Source organism: Monodelphis domestica, chromosome 1 (assembly GCF_027887165.1).
Source record: "Monodelphis domestica isolate mMonDom1 chromosome 1, mMonDom1.pri, whole genome shotgun sequence".
Taxonomy (NCBI): domain Eukaryota; kingdom Metazoa; phylum Chordata; class Mammalia; order Didelphimorphia; family Didelphidae; genus Monodelphis; species Monodelphis domestica.
Window position 1 is genome coordinate 427984902 of NC_077227.1, and position 20117 is coordinate 428005018.

The 20117-nt window shown below is 37.3% G+C and overlaps 1 protein-coding gene across 4 annotated transcripts in view; it reads left to right on the forward strand.

Annotated features, from left to right (window-relative positions):
- PBX3 (PBX homeobox 3) overlaps window positions 1-18756 on the forward strand; it is a 288415-nt gene extending 269659 nt beyond the window's left edge. For 3 of the 4 annotated variants that reach the window (XM_056812157.1, XM_056812159.1, XM_056812160.1), the window contains exons 7-10: window positions 8102-8267; window positions 10276-10388; window positions 11638-11727; window positions 17131-18756. In XM_056812157.1, coding sequence (XP_056668135.1) covers window positions 8102-8267; window positions 10276-10388; window positions 11638-11727; window positions 17131-17223 — 462 coding nt within the window. In that variant the 3' untranslated portion in view covers window positions 17224-18756. The remainder of the gene's footprint in view (window positions 1-8101; window positions 8268-10275; window positions 10389-11637; window positions 11728-17130) is intronic. The other variant, XM_056812158.1, reaches the window with a different exon arrangement.
- The last annotated feature ends 1361 nt before the right edge of the window (window positions 18757-20117 follow it).

Sequence of the window (20117 nt, forward strand, 5' to 3'; positions counted from 1 at the left end):
CTACCCTATTCCCCTGGTTGAAAAAGAAAACCCCTATGATATATATGTTCATTTAAACACATACAGACACATGCATACATATATACATACACATCACACATACATTATAGATTACACATACAGTGTGTATGTGTGTGTGTGTTAGGTAGTAAGCATTTATTAAGTGCCTACTTTGTGCCAGACACTATTCTAGGTGCTGGGCATAGAAAGAAAGGCAAAAGATAGTCCTTGCCTTTATGAAGCAAAGTCCAACAGAGGAGACAACATGCAAATACATCCTAACAAATAAAGGTTTAGAGAGGTTAAATTGGAAATAATCCACAGGAAACTGGCTCTAGAATTAAGGATTAGAAAGGGCTTCCTGTAGAAGGTGGAATTTTAGCTGGGGCTTGAAACCAGCCAGGGAATCCAGGAAGTAGATATGAGGAAGGAGAACATTCTAGGTAAGAGGGATAGCCAGAGAAAATGCCCAGAGTTTAGAGATAATGTGTTTTGTTTAGGGAACAGCAAACAGGCCTATGTCACTGAATTGAAGAGGATGTAGAGGAGGAGGAAGAGGCAGTGTAAGGCAGTGATGGTGAACCTATAGCATGGGTGCCAAAGATGGCACACCGAGAGCTCTCTGTGGGTATATGACTGCCCTCCCCATCCCCACAGAGTTCATTATTAGAAAGGCAGAGGGACTTGGGTGCAGCTGCTCCCTTCCCCCCTCAACTGTGTCTGATGATATTTCTTCACATCCCCCATCCCTCTGCCCTGCAGTCCAATGGGAGCTCGCAGAGGGTAAGTGGGTGACTCACAGGTGGCAGAGTTGAAGGGGAGCAGAATACTTGGGCCACTGGGGGCAAGGCTGAGCATTCCATCTCTAAAAGTATTGCCATCACTGGTGTAAGGTATCAGACAACCAGAAAAGGAGCAGGGTGCAGGTTATGGAAGCCCTTGAATACCAAACAGAAAATTTTGTATTTTATTCTAGAGATGCTAGGTAGCCACTGGATTGGAGGTGGGGTGGTGGTTAGTGGAATAGAAAAGGGAAGGGGAATGGGCAGGTAACATAATAGACCTGAATTTAGGAAAATCACTTTTGTATTTGGATAGACAATGGATTGGAGTGAGAAGAGATTTGTACAGGTTGATCGACCAGTAGACTGTTGGTACGGGCATGTGGAGATGAGGGCCTATGCTAGGGGTGATGGCAATGTCAGAGGAAAGAAGGGGAATATACAAAAGATGTTATGAAGTCAAAATTTATAAATCTGACCAGTAGATTGGATATAGAAGTGGTAGTAAGAGATACTGAGATTTCAAGGATTACCCATGTGTGTATAAATTTATTTTATATATGTTGTATCTATATATGTGTCTATGTATATACACACACAATACTCACATAATTTATGTATATTTGTATAAATATATATTTTCATATATATGTATAATATATGTTTATGTGTGTACATATATACATGTACAGTTTCATTCTGTACTCAAGTTCACTTCTCTGTCAGGAACTGGGTAATGTATTTCATTATTAGCCCTCTAAAATGATAATTGGTTATCATACTGATCAGAATTCCTCTGATGTTAAAAGTCATTTGTCTTTACAGTGTTGTTATTTTTGTATAGATTGTTCTCCTGGTTCTGCTCATTTTCACTCTTTAAGGGTTCACTTGTATCTTTTAAGGTTTTTGAAACCATCCTCTATTATTTTCTATAGTATTATGTCATATTTATTTACTAAAAATTGTTCTGCTATTCTCAAATTGATGAGCACATCCTCAGTTTCTAAATCTTTGCCACTGCAAAAAGAAAAATGAATGTTTTTGTGCATCTTTATTTAAACTTTACTTGGGACTACTCCTTCCTTAGTCTGTCCTTCCTCTAATTCCCTTTTCTTGAGTGAAATGTATTTCTTTGTTCAAGTTTGTGTGTATTCTTTCTTCCTTTCACCAGTTCATATGACTGTAAGGTTCAATTGTCAGCTACTCCACACACCCCTTCTTTCTTAATTTATATCAATTTGTATTTTCACCCCTTGTTTATGTAAGATAATTTCTCTTAATCTACCTTTCCCTTTCCTACTTTAGTGTATGTTTCTCCCTTTCCCATTCTTCCCATTCTTCTTTTAAGATTCTCAAGTTATGATTCTCCATATTTGCCTACTTATGTTTCTCTTTACCCATGTATTTGCAGTTCCAAGTTTCTTTACAATGTTGATCTTTTTTGTTATTCAGACTTCATCTATTTTATTGAAGATTCGTTTTTTTCCTTCCATGAGATTATATTTACTTTTTATATTTAAGTTGTTCTTGATGATAAGCCTATATCCTTTCCTTTCTAGAATATTGTATTCCAAGCTTTCTCCTCCTTTACAGTGGTGGCTGCTATACCATGCATGATCCCGACTGACTCTTCAATACTTGAATTCTTTCGTTCTTTTTGTATATTTTAAGAGTTATTTTTGTTTGTGTTTTACCCAGGACATCTGAATTTTGCCTATAAAGTTCCTGGGAATTTTCATCCCTTCTGCCCCCTGAAGTAACTAGTGGATTCTTTCTATTTTTACTTTACTTTCCTGGTTCTAAGAGATTTGTGAAGTTTTAAGATTTCTCGAAGTGTGATGTCTAAGTTCTTTCAAAGGTCATGACATTCATATAGTCCAATTACATTTTTCTCTTTAAGCTGGTTTCTAGGTCGGTTGTTTTTATAATGAGATAGCTTACATTTTCTTCTATTTTCAAAATTTTTTACTTTGTTTTAACATTTCTTGTCTTATTAGCTTCTATTTTGTTCATTTTAATATGCAAAGAATTTGTTTCTTCGGTAAGGTTTTGTACCTCTTATAATAAACTGTTAATTGATTTTCAAATTCTTTCTTCTATAACTTTCATTTGCAATTTCCCCACTGTAGTCCTCTCATTTCATTTATAAAAGATGTGAAATATTCCATTAAGTGCATGCTTGTCCAGACCCCATCTCCAATGTCTGTAGACCTCTCTGTCTAGGCTGACCTGGACCAGAAAAATGATTCACTGTGATTTTTTTTCCCTCATGTTTCCCAATCAGGATTCCATCTGATTGTTTTCTAGTTCTGTTTGGAGGATCTTCTGGGGAGGGATCTTGCTTTACTTCTCCCTGTTACTCTATTGTCTTGTCTCTGTCTTGACAGTTTTATAATATAGCTTTTCTGTGGGATCCTTGTCCCAATTTTTCCTCCTTTTTCCTTTTGATGTGCTAGACTTTTTGTTTCTCAAAGTAAAACAGCTATGTAATAATATTAGCTCATTTTGGGCTTTAAAATTAATTTATACTCCAAGGTATTTCCCTGCATAAATTATTTTCAATCAAGTTCCATTTTGGCCAATTGTTTTGGCCTAGTAAGATTTTTTAAAGTCTTAATTACAATATGTAATATGTTAATAGTCCTTAGCAGTTTTGGGCAGTTTTCATATTTATAAAGCACAGCAAATGTTTTCATATCTTTGACAAATTTAAAGAAAATAAGAGTCCATTTGATTTATCATGGGGTTTTTCTTCATGTTTTATATATTTCTGTATTAACTGTGCCTTGGATCTGGGGGATATTTACAATAGAGAAAAGAAGATTGTTATAATTGCTATCTAAGTATCTGAAAGATTTTCATGTGGAACTAGATTTGTTCTGCTTGGACTCAGAGGCTAAGATTGGGAGCATATTATAGAAGTTGCTGAGATGAGGACTTCAACTTTAACAAAAGTAACTTTCCAACATTTAAAGCTATTCAAAAGTTGGGCTGCCTCAAGAGGTACATTTCCCCCTCACTGGACTTTTTCAAGCAGAGACTAGATAACTTTGTGTTAGCAATGTCAGGGAAAGGATTCTTGGTGTTTTGGAGTTGGACCAGATCGTCTCTGAATTCCTATCAAATTTGGATTCTCTGGTACTGGATATTACTGTTAAATGAGCTATAATTATGCCTAACTATATTATCATCTAGGTAATATTTCTAAATTGTGTTCTTAAATATTGAGAGTGATTTTATCAAATGCTGTGGAGAAATTGTTCTAAATTATATTTTGAACATACCCAGCCCAAGTCCAGTAGACCTACTTTTTTAAAAAGAGAAAAATGTTTTTACTAAAGTCAAGCTGTCTTCTAACAATCACGATCAACTTTTCTTCGTGTCCATAAACTACCTGTTAATCCATTTTGAACTTTTTGAGAATTCAGTTTTCTCAATGTATATTCATTGAAATTCAGCTTTTATGCTTTTGGGAAGAAATAGAATATTGTCAATCTCCAGTATTCTAGCACACTTTGTTCTTTTCTAAGATTTTTCAAAGATTAATTTGTCACTTATTAACATTATACCGTCTTCTCTAAGGAAACTTCCTCTTCCTTTCTTGTTTTATCTTTTTGCTCCAAAAGCATATTTAAGAAATACTTAAATAGATTTAGGATCCCACTGACAAGGGCGTTTTTGCCTCTGGTTCAGACTACAATCATACATACTTTCTCATCTTATACAACTTTTGTATATGTCTTTAAATAAGTCCTCCACAGAATAGTAAAATGATTCGTGTTAGATTTTAAAGTATACAAAATCCTTTGTTCACTGCAATACTGCAAAGCAGATAATACAAATATTGTTTTAAATATTAGGAAAAGTATACTCCTAGATATGAAGTTACTTAACCAGTACAGTAAATATGTGAGACAGGGTTGCATGGTCTCTTGACTACCACGTTTAGCACTATTTCAATGGGATTTCCCTCTTATTATTTTATTTAAAGTATATTATATGCTTCCAAGTGCAGCACTTGGGTTGTCCATATTTTGTCCCTCACTTTTGCTGTATAAATCAGTCCATTCCCTTTTTAAAATCACACATGTCCTTCATGATATATTTTTTTACTTAGCACACAAGTCAGCACTGTAGTCTGCTTCCAGCTACCTTTAGTTTTTCCATTTCCTTTTGAGTTTCCTAAACTTTTTGATCTTTCTACATAAGTATCTCAATAGAGTAAAAATTTTCTTCCCATAAATTTTTTTGTATTTGGGTTTTCAATATCTGAAGAGGGTCAGAGAGGCATATAAGCAAAAGACAGATTTACAAGAGTGGTATAGACCTGTAAGAATAATGTTAGAAAGGCTCAAGACCAGAATGAATTGAGACAGAGAAAAAAATTCAAAAATGAACATATTAAAAAATTATAGGAGAGATATGGCTAGTAAACAGTTTGTATGAAAAAAATTTGAGATTTTTGTTAACTGCTAGCTTAATATGAATGTATTGCTATAGCAACTCCAAGAGTTGAATTTGGGGACAGCTCTAGTTGTTAGGTAGTTGATGCTAATGATTACCTAAGTACTCAATGGACATTGAGTCTAGAATGAGGGGCTGTTAGGTCTATTATATGCTAGGTTGGTCAGACAACATATGAAGTATTATGTCCATTCATGTGTGCTTCATTTTAGAGGGTATGTTGACATGGTTGGGAGAAAAACAGAATGGTGAAAGGACTCAACTATGCCATATGGGTATTAGTGAAGAAACTCGGAATATTCTGTCTACAGAAAAGATAAGAGGTAGAACAGAGATTAAAATGGCTCCACCTAGGTCCATAGGGAGGAAGTAAAAATAGTAAAGGGATGATATCAGATTTTGGTTTGGAAAAAATTCCCAACAGTTAGAACTATCCCAAGATGAATTTTCTCAGAGAGTGGTAAGTTTTTCATAATTGATGGCCTTCAAGTGCCGTGTTACTATTTCTAGAAATGTTGGAGGTAGTATTAATTTTTTTAGGACCTGGACTAGATGGCCCCTGAGATGTCTTCCAACAGTAAACCTCTGATCTTGTGATCTCTTTTGAAACCAATTGCCCCCTTTCTTCATTATTAGGAACTCTTCAGATAGCATGTTCACTTGGTTATCATTATTTACTCATCATCTTAATAGAACCTATTTTAAATTGGCTACTTAGTGTTCTCACTAAGGGCAGTGATGGAAAACATATTAAAATGAATAAGATCCTCTTTTTAAAGCAAACAAACCTGGGGAGTGGCATGCTTTTTAGTCAAACACCATAATTTTTGGTTTCAATAGCTAAGGATATTTGATATGATTGACAATTATGTTTATTTCCTTGAGAATTTAACTCATATCTTCTAGTTCTTTGGTATTCATATAGCACCTACCATCTTGCAAGTGGTAGATACCAAATATCATGACTGATTGAAAGACATCCCTGAAGAATGAAATAATAGTAGATCGGGAATGAAGAACCTCCCTCCCCCCATTTTTCCCTCCTAATTTTTGTTTCTTTCATTCTGAAATTAGTTGTATCAGTGGTAAAGTGTTTGTGCTAGAGGGTGTTGGTCCTCTAGGATAGGTATTGTTCATTTTAACAGTTTCAGTAGTATAAAATATGGCCTGAAGCAGCAAGGCAAACTTTGCTTCTCTCATATGACCTCCTTGCCAGGAGCCTCTGGTTGTGGAAATATGAGCTCCACAGGGGTCAGAGAGGTGTTTGGCATTCAAGCCAATTAAAAACTTGGCAGAGGTGACCATTAAGTATGCCAGGTGGTATGAATTAGGCTGGGAGTTTTGAACAGAGTACCACCCCTTTGTTTCTTCCCAGGGCCCCTGAACTGTCACATGGTAATAACTTAACTTGCCAGTGATCTGAATTAGCTTTAAAACTGTGACCTTATCCCACTATCTTAGTGCATACTCTTTGAAGAATGATTAAGGAATTAAAGAAATGTATTTTTAAACTATTACTTTAAAAAACCAGGAAGGCAGATCCTTTTACATATAAAGTGAGTAATTTCTTTTAAATTACTGTGTGGGTTTTGGCTTTTCCACATAACTGATCTGCAGGTGCTTAAACACCCTATTGTAATCCTGTAAGGCACAAGTCTCTGCTGTGAAAATGGTGGTGGTGGAAATGTTCCTGTTGCTGGGGCATCTTGGAAGTTATAAGGGTGTGGCACTGGCCACTGGCCATCATGGAGGTGGGGTGGCATAGCAAACTGAGGAAATATGAGGGGCCTTGTATTTCAGTATCCAGCCCTACTGAAATTATTTAAATTTTCAAGTTGGGACATTTGCATGGGTTAACAAGTATAGCCTGAGAGCTATGTTGGCAGTTGTACAATATCTTCAAAGACAGAAGACAAAGTGATTTTCCATCCATTATTGATTGATATTATTCCTTTTATTTTCAGGAACAAACATGATTCTTAGCTATACTACTGCCAAGGTTGTTCCAGCCCAGAAATAAAGAACAATTCATTCTTTTCCAAATACCTCTTTTTCTTTTTCTTCAATACTTCACAAGAGCTGTAATTTCATCAGGGCAGGCACTCTCTCCCCTGATTCAGGTCACAGATCCTCCATGCCCTAGAAGCCAGTTTCATGTGTTGTCGTAACTGAAGTATTTCATCTTCTGGTGGTAGTGCTATAGTGAAGAGCTCTTCCATTCTTGGAGAGGTGCTCAGAGGATAGACCTCCAAACTGACTTACCAGGCCTGTCCTTTAAAACCTTTTTTAGCTTCAAAGGATTTATAAGAGTTTATATTTCATGAGCATGACCCTCAAAAATCCTAAATCCCCTCCATACCACAGTGAGATATGTTGAGGGGAGAGCTTTAGTGGAAGAATTCTTTTAAAAACCTAATTATTCAGCAAATTCAGCCAAAATTGATTAAGTGCCTATGGTGTACAGATCATGGTATCAACGATTTCTCCCTTCCAACCTCACCTCAGCCCCTTTCTCCTTTTCAGGTACTTTGGGGAATTAAAAGATGCAATGCCTTCATAAATGTGACCTTGGGAACAGTAATGCATGTCATCTTAATCACATTGGGCAAATCCAAGCTGGCTTCTTGCTATAAAAGGGTTAATTGACACATTGACACAGTCTTGGCAAGAGAGGCCATGTTATGCTCATATTTATAATGTTATGCAGTTGATTCTTGATCATTATAACTGTAAGGTATCAGGTCTATGAAGTAAGAATATCATGAATGGATCAATATCTTGGGTATTCATGCTGATTTGACTTTTTTGTTTTGCTTTGTTTTTCTCTTCCCCTCCTCTACTTCCACAATCTGTAGGTATCCAACTGGTTTGGCAACAAGAGAATCAGGTACAAGAAGAATATAGGGAAGTTTCAGGAAGAAGCCAATCTCTATGCTGCAAAAACAGCGGTGACAGCTGCACATGCTGTGGCTGCAGCAGTCCAGAATAATCAGACGAACTCACCCACTACACCAAATTCTGGTAGGTATTGAGCATTTCTCTCTCCTGTCTGGAGTAGGAAACCTTATAACATAAATCCTACAAAGCAGAGCAGGGAAGAAGGTCACATGCAGATATGGAGTGAATTTCCTTCAATGCTCAAATGCTTACCTAGTTTGTAGGGGCAACCAGGGATAACTGAAGAAACACCCTACACTTTGAATTAGGACCTTGGTACTGGTCCTGCCTCTACCATAAAATTGCTTTGTGACCTTGGGCAAACCACTTATCTCTGGGTTCTAATTTTCATATTTGTCATCTGAGGTGTTAGATTAGGTGGTTTCCTAGTCAATCAACTTCTCCATAGTTTTCTCATCTGTAAAATGAAAGCATCAGACTAGATGATCTGAAGTCCTTTCCCATTTTAATTTCTAATTGTATAAATGAGTGACCTTCAAAATTTGGTGCTATATTATTACAACTTTGTAAAGGAATGTGCAAAACAATTGATCTATGAAGAAAATGTCACTTTTTATTGGAAGAGTCTCAGGGATTTTTTTTTCTGTAGACATTTCCATAAGTCTTTTTATTCAGTAAACAAACAATCCAAGTTCCATCTCTAATGGCTGCTTTATTTGCTGTTCAGTGTTGCATTTTAAAATTAACAGTGAGCTCTTAGAACAGAAATATCAGAGATGGAAAATGTACATGGCACTGGCTACTTAATACAATTGAAATTAGAGCTTATTGTAAACACTGTATATTATATAACTAAGTACTAGTGGTGGTATTTTGTCATTTTTGAGTCATATCTGACTCTCTGTGACCCCATTTGGGGTTTTTCTTGGTAAAGGTACTGAAATAGTTTGCCATTTCCTTCTCCAGCTTATCTTACAGATGAGGAAACTGAAGCAAACATGGTTAAGTGACTTTCCCAAGGTCACACAGTTAGGAAATGACTGAGACCAGCTTTGAACTCAGAGAGATGAGTGTTGCTGCATCCAGATCAGGCACTCTATCCAGCTAATAGTCCAAAACTATGGACTTGTTTATTTTAGAACTCTGTTAACATCTATCCATTTCAGCATCTTTTACAAACATATCATCTTTGTAATCTGAATAACAGTACTGAGTGTTTTTAAGTTGGGGTCATCATTAATATTAATAACAATAATGATATCTAACTTTATAGTTATGGTATACTATATTTTCATGATCTCAGTTGATCTGTACACCAGTTCTAAAGGTAGATAGTACAAAGACTATTCTACCTTTATTTATAGTTGAAGAAACTGAGATTCTGAAGAGATAGAGTGATTTACCCAAGATATAGCTAGTAAATGGTAGAGCTAAAGCCTGGACTTAGGTCTTTTGACTGACTCTTTCCATTAGTATAAGCCCATTGCAATCATACTGCAGCAAAATTTAGGCAAAGGCAGTAAAGTTCACAAAGATGTGAACTTTAGAGTGGGGTAAAGAACATTTAAAATTTGTGGCAAACCTAAATAAAAATGAAAGACATTCTAGTATGCCAATAACAAAATGACTTAATTGGCAATTAAGAATCATTACCTTCCTAAGGAGACCTTTTAAATATACACACAAAAGTAAAAGTTCAGAGTATTTTTTAACGGAACATGAAGATTGTGACTCTCGAGGGGAAAGTTAAAATAGAGCTTGTTGTTAAAATCGAACTTCAAACAAAATTTTCTTCTCTGGGTAATTGTCCATTGTGATAGCTAATGATGTTGAAGGGCCTCTTTTTAATAATCTTATGGGCAAAGAAAGGAAATAATTGCTGTATTGTATGTTCAATATGGCCCTTTAATAGGACTGGACTCAAAAGCAAGTCCTTCAAGAGGTTATCTTTCTCTTGTAGCACCTGAACCCATTCTGCTCTCCATTTTCTTAGGTCTTGAAATATTTATATTATGCACAGCTTTTTCCTTTTCTTCCTCCTCTCCCTCTTCTCAATTCTCTTGCCTCTAGATCTTTGGGGGTTTTGTGTGTGGGTCTCTGTTATTCAGCTACTTAACTCTTTCCTTTCTAGGTTCTTCTGGTTCTTTTAACCTCCCAAATTCTGGGGACATGTTCATGAACATGCAGAGTCTGAATGGGGATTCTTACCAGGGGTCCCAAGTCGGAGCCAATGTGCAATCACAGGTAGGAGAAGTGCCCTCCAACTAGAGCCTTTCTACCAGGGTAGGGATTGGGCTCAAAACTCCACCTTACTCTGGCTCCACTGAAACATTCTGTACTTCTCTGCAGAACCTCTACTTTCTATTACTAAATGTGACCTAATCATAATAGCTCCCATTTCTACAATGCTTTATGGTTGACAAAGCACTTTCCTCACAACCACCCTGTGAGGTTGGGAGCATGAGGATTATTATTCCCATTTCACAGATGAGGAACCTAAGGCTCAGTTCCTAAAATCACATAGCTATTAAGTGTCGGAGCCCTAACTTTCCCATTATGTAATTTAACAAGAATTCAAATAAACAGTGATTTATGAAGATTTAAACCTGACAAACTTTGTGAATGCATTCGGCTCTGGCTTGAGCTCATGGCGGTGGTGGGGTGGAGGGTGGGGAGTTGATGCCTCTTACTTTGGTAGTTAAATTTGATAGAACTGTTGGGTTTCTTTTTTTAAAAAAAAATATGATGTTTCATTGTCCTTTTTTTTTTAAGTCAGAACACAAATACCTGAGTTGCCAAAGTATTTTCCATTCTCAACACAACTACCTACCATATTGGTTCAAATATAGGCCACCCCTGAATATAAAACATATCCCTAAAAGGAGATCTCTTTGAAAGAAAAGAAAAAATTCTATAGGTAAACATTGAAAAATAATTACACAAAATTCACCTTAAAATATTTATTTACCATGAGAGATGAGTCTTTTAAAAAGCATTAAAGATGTTTTGTTTCTTTTTACCAGTACTGTTTCCTTTGTCTTTGATAATTTGATTTTTGTTTGGTGTATCCAGATTTTAGCATGGTTATAGGTTATTCTCGGGAGGTGTTTTAGTCAGATTTGGGAAAAGAATGCAGCCTATATTTGGACCGATATGGTATCGAATACATCTGTTGTGTGTGTGATCCTGTGCACAAACTCACATTCATAAAGAGGCTTTCAGCCACACCCAAGCGGTTGTGTTGACCAGATTGATTTGAACCTGCCATTTGCATTGCCACGAAGGTATAACTGTTTTGCTGGCATGAGCAAACAAAGATGTGAGTTTAAATATGCAAGGAATTGTTGAAATTCTGCCAGTCATTTTTGATTGATAAATTTGTCTTTCATGGAGGATGCTAAACCCTTGTGGCACACATAATTCAAAATGTTTCCTTTTGTAAGTGATGATCTTTTAATAGATTTGGGATGATGAATTCTGTTTCATCTCACAGGTGGATACCCTCCGTCATGTTATCAATCAGACGGGAGGCTACAGTGATGGCCTGGGAGGAAATTCACTGTATAGTCCACATAATTTAAATGTGAGTACCCTTGGGAGCATTATTTGGAAGAGCCATGCACATTGTCAGACAAACATAGTGACTAATAAATGGCCCTTGGGTTTTCTGCTCACCTTATTTAGTATTTGTATTGGAGAAGGAACCTCCCCTTCCCACCCCCATCCCTTTTCCTTATGATGAAGGATTTAACAAGTGAAGAAAAAGTTGTGGCTTTTTCTTATTTGGAGGCTTTTCAGACGAACCAAGGCCAAAGGAGATAAGAGACCCTGGGCATTGTTAAGATGCTTACTGGACTCCAAACTCCCATTGACATTTTGTAACTTATAGGTTCTTTACTGAAGGGCAGCATATTAGAAATTCTTTTATATTCATTGTGCTCTTTTCTAGGTAGCTAGCATAGTTCATGCTATATTTTTAGATTAAAGCAGGAGAATTGTGAACTCAGAGAATATTAAACCTGAACGAAACCTTAGAACATAGAATATTACAACCTAGGATACTAAACATACAGAGTTGGGGGGGCTGTTAGAGGTCAAGTTATTTAACCCCTTATTTACCAGAAGAGGAAACTGAGACCTAGAAAAGTTAAGTGATTTGTCTAAGATGACATAGCTCATTCTCAAAACACATGGAAAAATTGTATGCCCCAGGTCAGATAAATCAGTTGGGAATTACAATCTTAGGAGACCGTTGAATAAAGGGTCAATTGATAGAATGAAATTCATCTTCAATTTCCAGTGGTTTCTCATTTGGGGGGATAGTGATGTACATTAACTTTTTTAACTAGAAGAAACCTTTAGAAATGAACTCTGAGGCCTAGAAAACTTAAGTAAGATTTGCCCAAGGCCATGTAGCTAGGAAGAATGCAATATAGAATTTAAACTCAAAATATCTGAATCCAAATCCATTGTTTTATCCACTATATCATGTTGCTTTTCTATTCTGCCTACTTCCAGGGCTTTAAATTTTGGGAAGGAAAGAGGGAGGGGGGAGGGAAAGGAAAGGAAAAGGAAAGAGGAAGGGAGGGAGGGAGGGAGGGAGGGAAAAACAGAGGGAGGGAAGAAGTTGGGGAAGAAGGGAGTAAGACTCAGCAGTTACAGAAACTTAGAGAAGCCTTGCTTTTTCCCTTCCACTCACAGACTTGGAAAGAACTCATCCTGACTATATAATTCTTTTAGCACTCTCTTGTTATTCTCTATTCCTACCCCCCAACATATACCCACGCCCTCCAGGCAAATGGATCACCAGGTCACAGCTTACAGGGATTGGAGAGAAGTGACAGAGATTTTGAAATGTCAGTAGGCATGAAGTATCCAGGGTCCAGCTTTTTATCCTGGCTTTGACAGTTCTTAGCTGGGTGACAATAGGGAACTCTCTCTTTGAGCCTCAGTTTCTTCATCAATAAAATGGGGAAAACAATTGCACTAGCTATCTCACAGGATGATTTTGGGGATAACACCTTGTCAACCTCAAAACACTAGATAAATATGAGTTGTTATTGTCAGTGAGAGAGTTGGAAAAATTCTCCCTTTTTAGGGCTTCTGCTTGACAGAAGAGTAAATATTAATGATTTTTAAAGTGATTGAGGATGTTCAATTGGAAAGAGGAAAAAAACGTATCATTAAATACTCCAATCTTTTACATTGGAAATGTCAAATCTTTCTTTTTGGGGTTTATAAATAACTCATAATAACCCACAACAAACCATATAAAAAGCCTTTTAGTTGCATTTCTCCTTTTTCATTTAAGCGTTTTGAAATGCTTCAGAGAATTTGCGATATCCTTATCAACATGATAAAATATGAAACTGTGATTGCCTGCAGCATTTTACAGACATGAATTCCATCTTCACTGATGAGGCTTGATAAGGCGCTGTTGTATAATACAGTGCATAATCTCAAACCACCAGAGTAAGGATTAATTTATTTTGAAAAAAAGAATGCACGCTGACAACCTCTCCTCCAGCTGCCAAGCTGGGTAAAAATATTGTACATTTGTTGTTTATAAATTTGGATAAAAGAGGAATGATGTTTACTTCAGATGGAATATCTTTAGACTTGTATCTGCACAAGAGGCTTTCTGTTTCTAAGTCGATTTTCAGACCTTGAGAAAAACAACTTACCTCCTATATTGAGAAGAACATTTTTTATAATCCAAATGGATGTGCAGAGCTTTGAAGATATTTAAAGCATCATTGTGATTCTGGGGGTGGGGACAGGGAGTGTGAGAGGGGAGGATATTTCTAGTTTTGTTTTGTGTTCCAATGTGAGATGGTTCTGCAAGCAGGCTTAGAATTTCCCTTTCTATTTGATGCTATTAAGCTCCCATGTGGTTATTTGCAAATACCTCTCTTATAGGGAAAGGAAAGGTGCTTTACAAGATTAGAGGGTTTCGAGTTAGAAGGGACCTTTAAGGCCTTCTAGCCCAAACCCTTTGTTTTATGAATAATGGAACTGAAGCCCAGAGTCAATTGAAGAGCTGGGATATGAAACCAGGAGTCTTTCGACTCCAAATTCAGGGATCTTTTACCAGCTTCTTGGACTTAAGTTGATTCTTGGAAAGAAAAAAAAAGGTACCTTTTTAGGGTTAGGGTTAGGTCTGGGGAACAGAGTTAGATTTGGGTCCTTGGTAATGATGGGACACTGGTCATCCACTAGCTCAAGAGTCAGTTCCTCCCAAAAGTAAGGTTTTACAATGTTTTGGTGAGTTTAAGGTACACTGTTGAGCAATATTGGTCAAGGCAGTGCTAAATGAGGCAGACCTGGAAAGGTTTGATAGTCAAAAGACAGAGAACTCCTTAGAATAATGATTCCTGAAGGAAGAAATACTAGCATTCCTATTTCTGTAGCACAGTGCTATGAAGGAGCCAGTGAAAACATTGTTATCCCCCTGTTGGAGATAAAGAGCCAGGGACCTGGAGAAGCGAATTGCCACATTTAAGAAGGATCAGCTGGTATTCAAACCCACCTGATACTAAGTTTGCTAAACCGTGCCATGGAGGAAAAGAGATTCTATACAAAATATGATATGAAAGCAGGATAACCCAGACCCAAGAGGGGTCAGGAACCTCAACAAATTCATCAGCTGCTGGATGGTGGTGGTGGTGGTTGTTGTTTTGAGGGTGCATATTTTTTTTTAATTGGTGCAAATTGGAATTTGGAGCAGGGGCTTGTTTTAGTAGCAAGCCACATCCATAGCATAATAGTCCCCACTAACCTTTGGTGCATTTCAGACCCGTGTTCTGGGGGTAGGATTGTTGCAAAGGCTAGTCTGTGCCCTGAGCATTTGGAGCCCGCCTGGCTCACCCTTGTCTCTCTAGAAAGGGCTGCCCCGTCACTTCCACTCAGTGTTCCCCAACTCATAAGCCCAGCACCTCCCTCTTCTTGACTGACATAAAAATATGTAGCGACAAGCTGTCTGCCACAGCAGAAATTTGATCAGACATTGATTTCAGCAATTGCCTCTATAGGCCAAGACATAAGGCAAATTTGTTTCTGAGCACTGTTATTGCTGATGCAGGTTGGATGCAGGAAGGGCCAGCGGCATGTGGAGACATGTAGTAACATCCAGAATGGAAGCTACATTTACAGATAATTGGAAAACATCTGAATAGTGGGTGCTCCTCCATAGTTCATGCATTTTTATTCTAGAGGATCCAATTTGGAGGGAAATTCTGGCCCCCATTCACAAGAGGTTATAATAGGTGGCTGTCAGACATGCCCAGAAAGAATGCTGAACTTCTGCTATAGGAAGGGGGGAATTAGGCTTGAAGTTTAGGCTTCCTAGAGCCCAGAGCTCTGTTTAAATGTCGAAGCTAAAGCTCTCATTAATAGCTCATATTTTTTTTGGTGCTTTACAGTTTACGAAGTGCTTGATCTATCATAAACTCATTTGATCTTCTCATTTAACCTAGTATGACTATCCCCATTTTACTATGTGAGGAAACTGAGGCCTTAGAAGGCAAAAGTGACTTATACAAGGTCACTGATGGCAAGTAGAAGAACTGGGCTATGAACCTCAATCTTTGAACTCCAAATCTGGTGGTTTTCTTCCTTCCTTCCTTCCTTCCTTCCTTCCTTCCTTCCTTCCTTCCTTCCTTCCTTCCTTCCTTCCTTCCTTCCTTCCTTCCTTCCTTCCTTCCTTCCTTCCTTCCTTCCTTCCTTCCTTCCTTCCTTCCTTCCTTCCTTCCTTCCTTCCTTCCTTCCTTCCTTCCTTCCTTCCTTCCTTCCTTCCTTCCTTCCTTCCTTCCTTCCTTCCTTTCTTTTCTTTTCTTTTCTTTTCTTTCTTTCTGCCACAAGAGCCATGGGGGATGGGATGCCTTAGAGTTCATTTGAAGCCTTCTTCACATTTTGTAGAGGCCTTTTGATGTGTGGCTCAAGGTCTCCCAGGTAGTAAGTTAGCAGAGGCAAGATTTGAATCCTAGCCACACAATAATAATAATACTAAGTACCTTAAAGGTTTGTAAAATGCTTTACAAGTATTCTATCATTTTGTACACAAAACAATCCTGTGAGGTAGGTGCTATTAATATATCTTCATTTTACAGAGGAGGAAACTAAGACGATTTTCCCAGATTCATGCTAGCATTAAGTTTCTAAGGTCAGATTTGAACTCAGGTCAGCCTGACTCCAAGGCCAGTGTTCTATCCACTGTGCCATCAGGTGTCTCTAAAATTTTGACTAATTCCAATGCTTGTTTTGTTGTATCGCAAGCTTCCCTTCCTCATTATTCCTTTTTTTAGATTTCTTTGAGAATTACTTTGTTTTAAAAAGCAAGCCAATCACCAGCAATTGGCAGTAGGTAGATTCCTGCCAACAGTTCTATGGCCAAATTCTTCTCCAACCTGCTAATTTATCACGAAATCATCCCTAGGTGGAATGGCCATATTTTATGTACATTTAGTCTCAGTTTAATTCTGCATTCTACAAAATCCTGCCAGAAAATGCCTTTTTACTATGGAAACTGATAGAAGATATCAGCATCTTTGGGAAGAGTGGTTAGGTCCTACCGTTTATTGTATGACTTTAGACTTGTCACTTGAACATCTCGACCTCAGAATCCTTATTCAGGATAATGACAGCTTACATGTAGGCAGTGCTTTACAAGGAACTTGCCTCTCAACAGCCTGTGAGGTTTGAGTAGTGTTCATATGATTATTCACATTCCACAGGGAGTGGGGAAATAGGAGAGGTCCAGTGAATTGGCCTCTGGTCCCATTCAGCATTAAAACCCATATCTCTTCACTCCAAGCCTCCCTGACTTCACCCTCAAACAGACCTTTGTGGGTTATCTCGAAGTCTCCTCTAGTTATAGATGTATAATCCTGTGCTTCAGAAGCTTCAAACTTGGCAAGGGGGTGGATGGTGACCGGGACAAAATGCACACGTGAAGGTGTATATGCTGAACCTTTGTTTCCCATTCCAGGCTAATGGAGGCTGGCAAGATGCAACAACTCCATCTTCTGTGACTTCCCCTACTGAAGGCCCAGGAAGTGTGCACTCTGATACCTCTAACTAATCTCCTAGCAACACTTTTTCCCTGAGCTGATAATGCTTTGATAAGTGCATTCAGAGCAATAGGAGGAAAAAGAAAGAGTTGTTTTGGTTTGTTTTGGTTTTTTTGGTAGCCCACCATCTTCAGCTTTACTGTAAAACTTTGTCTTATTAGAAAACTTGGGAAACATGTTTTTTAAGGATTCATAATCATTTGTATTTATACTTAAAAATACACAATATTAAAAAGCACTTTATCCAATTAGGCCAAGACTTAGCATTGCTGACAGCCCTGTAGCTATTTTATTCTAATTTATTATCAATTGTTTTCACATGAATGGTTTCACAGTTGCCAATTACTTGACCTTAAGGGTAAAAATTCAATATAAGTTTAACCTCAATAGTGGGAGCAGACACAGAGATACATACACCTCACTGAAATTTACCTTCAGGCATATTCCCATCAGAAAACCGAACTAAATCACAGAGTTCCACCATATTTCATCTTTTCATATCTCTTAAAAAAAGCTGGAATAAAGAGACTGTTCGGTTATTGCAGTAAACGATGGTCGTGTTTCAGAATTTTTCCTCGTCACATTTTTGTTGTGATCTCTTCTTTTATAATTTGATCAGAGACTGGTAGCATCTTTTCTCTCTCTGAAAGCATCAGTGCCCAGAGTCTACTCTGTAATTTAATCATGGATGTAGATTGTTCTAAGAGGTTGCTGCTTAGTTTTGTGAAAGCTGAGATCTGGGGGTTTTACAGTATGAGCCGGGCGCTGCACACTGACTTGTCAAGATTTGCTACTTCCTCTTGGCAACAAAAAGGCACCGTTATATGGAGTGTTGTATATAGTGTAGCAAAAGAGTATTTATACATCTCACCAATCAAAACACAGCTTTATTACCTCATGCGAACTCATACAAACCAATAGAATTTCAACATGTTCTGTAGCTTAGAGTGCTCACTTACTACCTCTGAACAATACTCACGCTGTAGTTTGTCTTTCTTATCTTTTTGCATCTTGTAATTAACTCTTTGTTTCCCTTCATGAAATGTAATGTACATTGTAATCTTTTAACACACACGTGTGCGTGCACACACACACACACACACACACACACACACACACCACAAAACAAAATTGGGGTTGCACTTGCAACTTAAAAAAAAAACAAACCCTAAAGTGGAAACATTGGGTCTTAATTTAACATGGAATCAGTGAAACTGTTGTAAATACTGAGAAACATTTTGAATGTTCTTCATCTTGTTACTAATCCACGCAAAAAAAAAATTGTGATGCATACAGATTTCAGTATTCAGTACTGTATATTTCACCCTGTGTAACGGGGCCCCCTATCCTTTTTCTCTTTTGTATTGTATGCGATTCTGAACCTGATTGAGTCATGGAAATAATTTGTGGCAGTGATTCTAATGTATTAAAAAAACGTTTCGTGTTACTTTCTAACTGGATTACACCCTGGATTGAAAAAGTCTTCCTTGTGGTAGTTATATGTAGTTTCAAACATGAATAAACTTTTTGCTTTCATGACCAAATGTTCCTATAATTTCTTGCATTCAAACCCATCAAACAAAATCACTGTCAACTGCAAAACATGAAGAAGTTATATTAATGGAGATCATGTATCTTCTTTAAGTACAAGGGGTAATTGGCATAATCTTGCCCCAAAGGGTCTTTGAAATAATAAGTGAGAACTAATAATCTTGCTACTATTCATTTCCATTGATGCTTAGGTTATCCTCAATCAATCAATGAGTACGTATTAAAGGCCTACTGGGTAAGGGGTGCTGCTTCAGGTGCTGGGTGTACAGTGATGAGGTGATCCCTCCTCAAAATGAACTTACATTCTAGTGGGGGTCCATAAAAAAAAAAATATATATATATATATATATATATATATATATATATATATATGGATATACAGAATATCATGGACTGGTAGAGCTTACAATTATCTGGTCTAATCACCTCACTGTGCAAATGAAGAAACTGAGTCAGAGATAGATTCGGTGACATACTATTATTGGTAGAGTCAAAAAGTGGTGCTGAATTTCCTGATTTCTGGGCCTATGAGCTTTCCATTACACTGAGCTTGCCATTAGTATTAAAGATTTAACCGTGGTCTTGCCAGCTTTCTCCCTTCAATGTGGTCAGCCTATGATGATAGACTTTAAAAGCAGGTGGTTTCAGGCGTTAAAAGCTCCAAAAGGCAAGTATTTTCTTGTCATTAAAAAAAAGCAAAACAGCAATCCACCACCAAGAGAGCCCCATATATTTTCTCTTAAGCTAACTTCATTAAATCTTATGAAATATAAAATCAACTAAAAACTAATTAGGTTTTAAATTCTATTTCTTTTCAAATGTTTAGAACTCATGTGTACATCTCTGTAGCTGACTTCTAAATCTTTGTAAGAGGAGAAGGTCAATAACAGGTAATTGGCCTAGTTACTATATCTCAAGGAAATTGACTCACAGGAAATCAGATTAATGTTAATCAGTTGCAGTAAATTGTCTATGATAAATATAACTGTTTGGCTATTTTAGTTAGTGTATCTAGGCAAAGCCAGTTCAAGAACCACTGTTACCATTAATCTCTAAGCAGTTATTCTGTGAGAGTAAACTTTATAAAATAGATTATTCTCAGAACTGTTTTCCTAATGTGGGCTTGTGACCTGCCTGTAACAATCTCTACAATAGCTTAATTGGTATTTGCATGATTCAATTAGTTCATGGGCCAGCCTTTCCTTATCTTTGTAAATAAACCAATTCCTATGCTGAGCTCTTTCATATAAGAATGAACTGTGAATCCATCAGCATGGGTACCCCCGGCCTAACCACCTCCCTCTGTACCTTAGAAACAGAGCCTCGTTGCACCTAAAGGAAGAAGTCGGCTGGG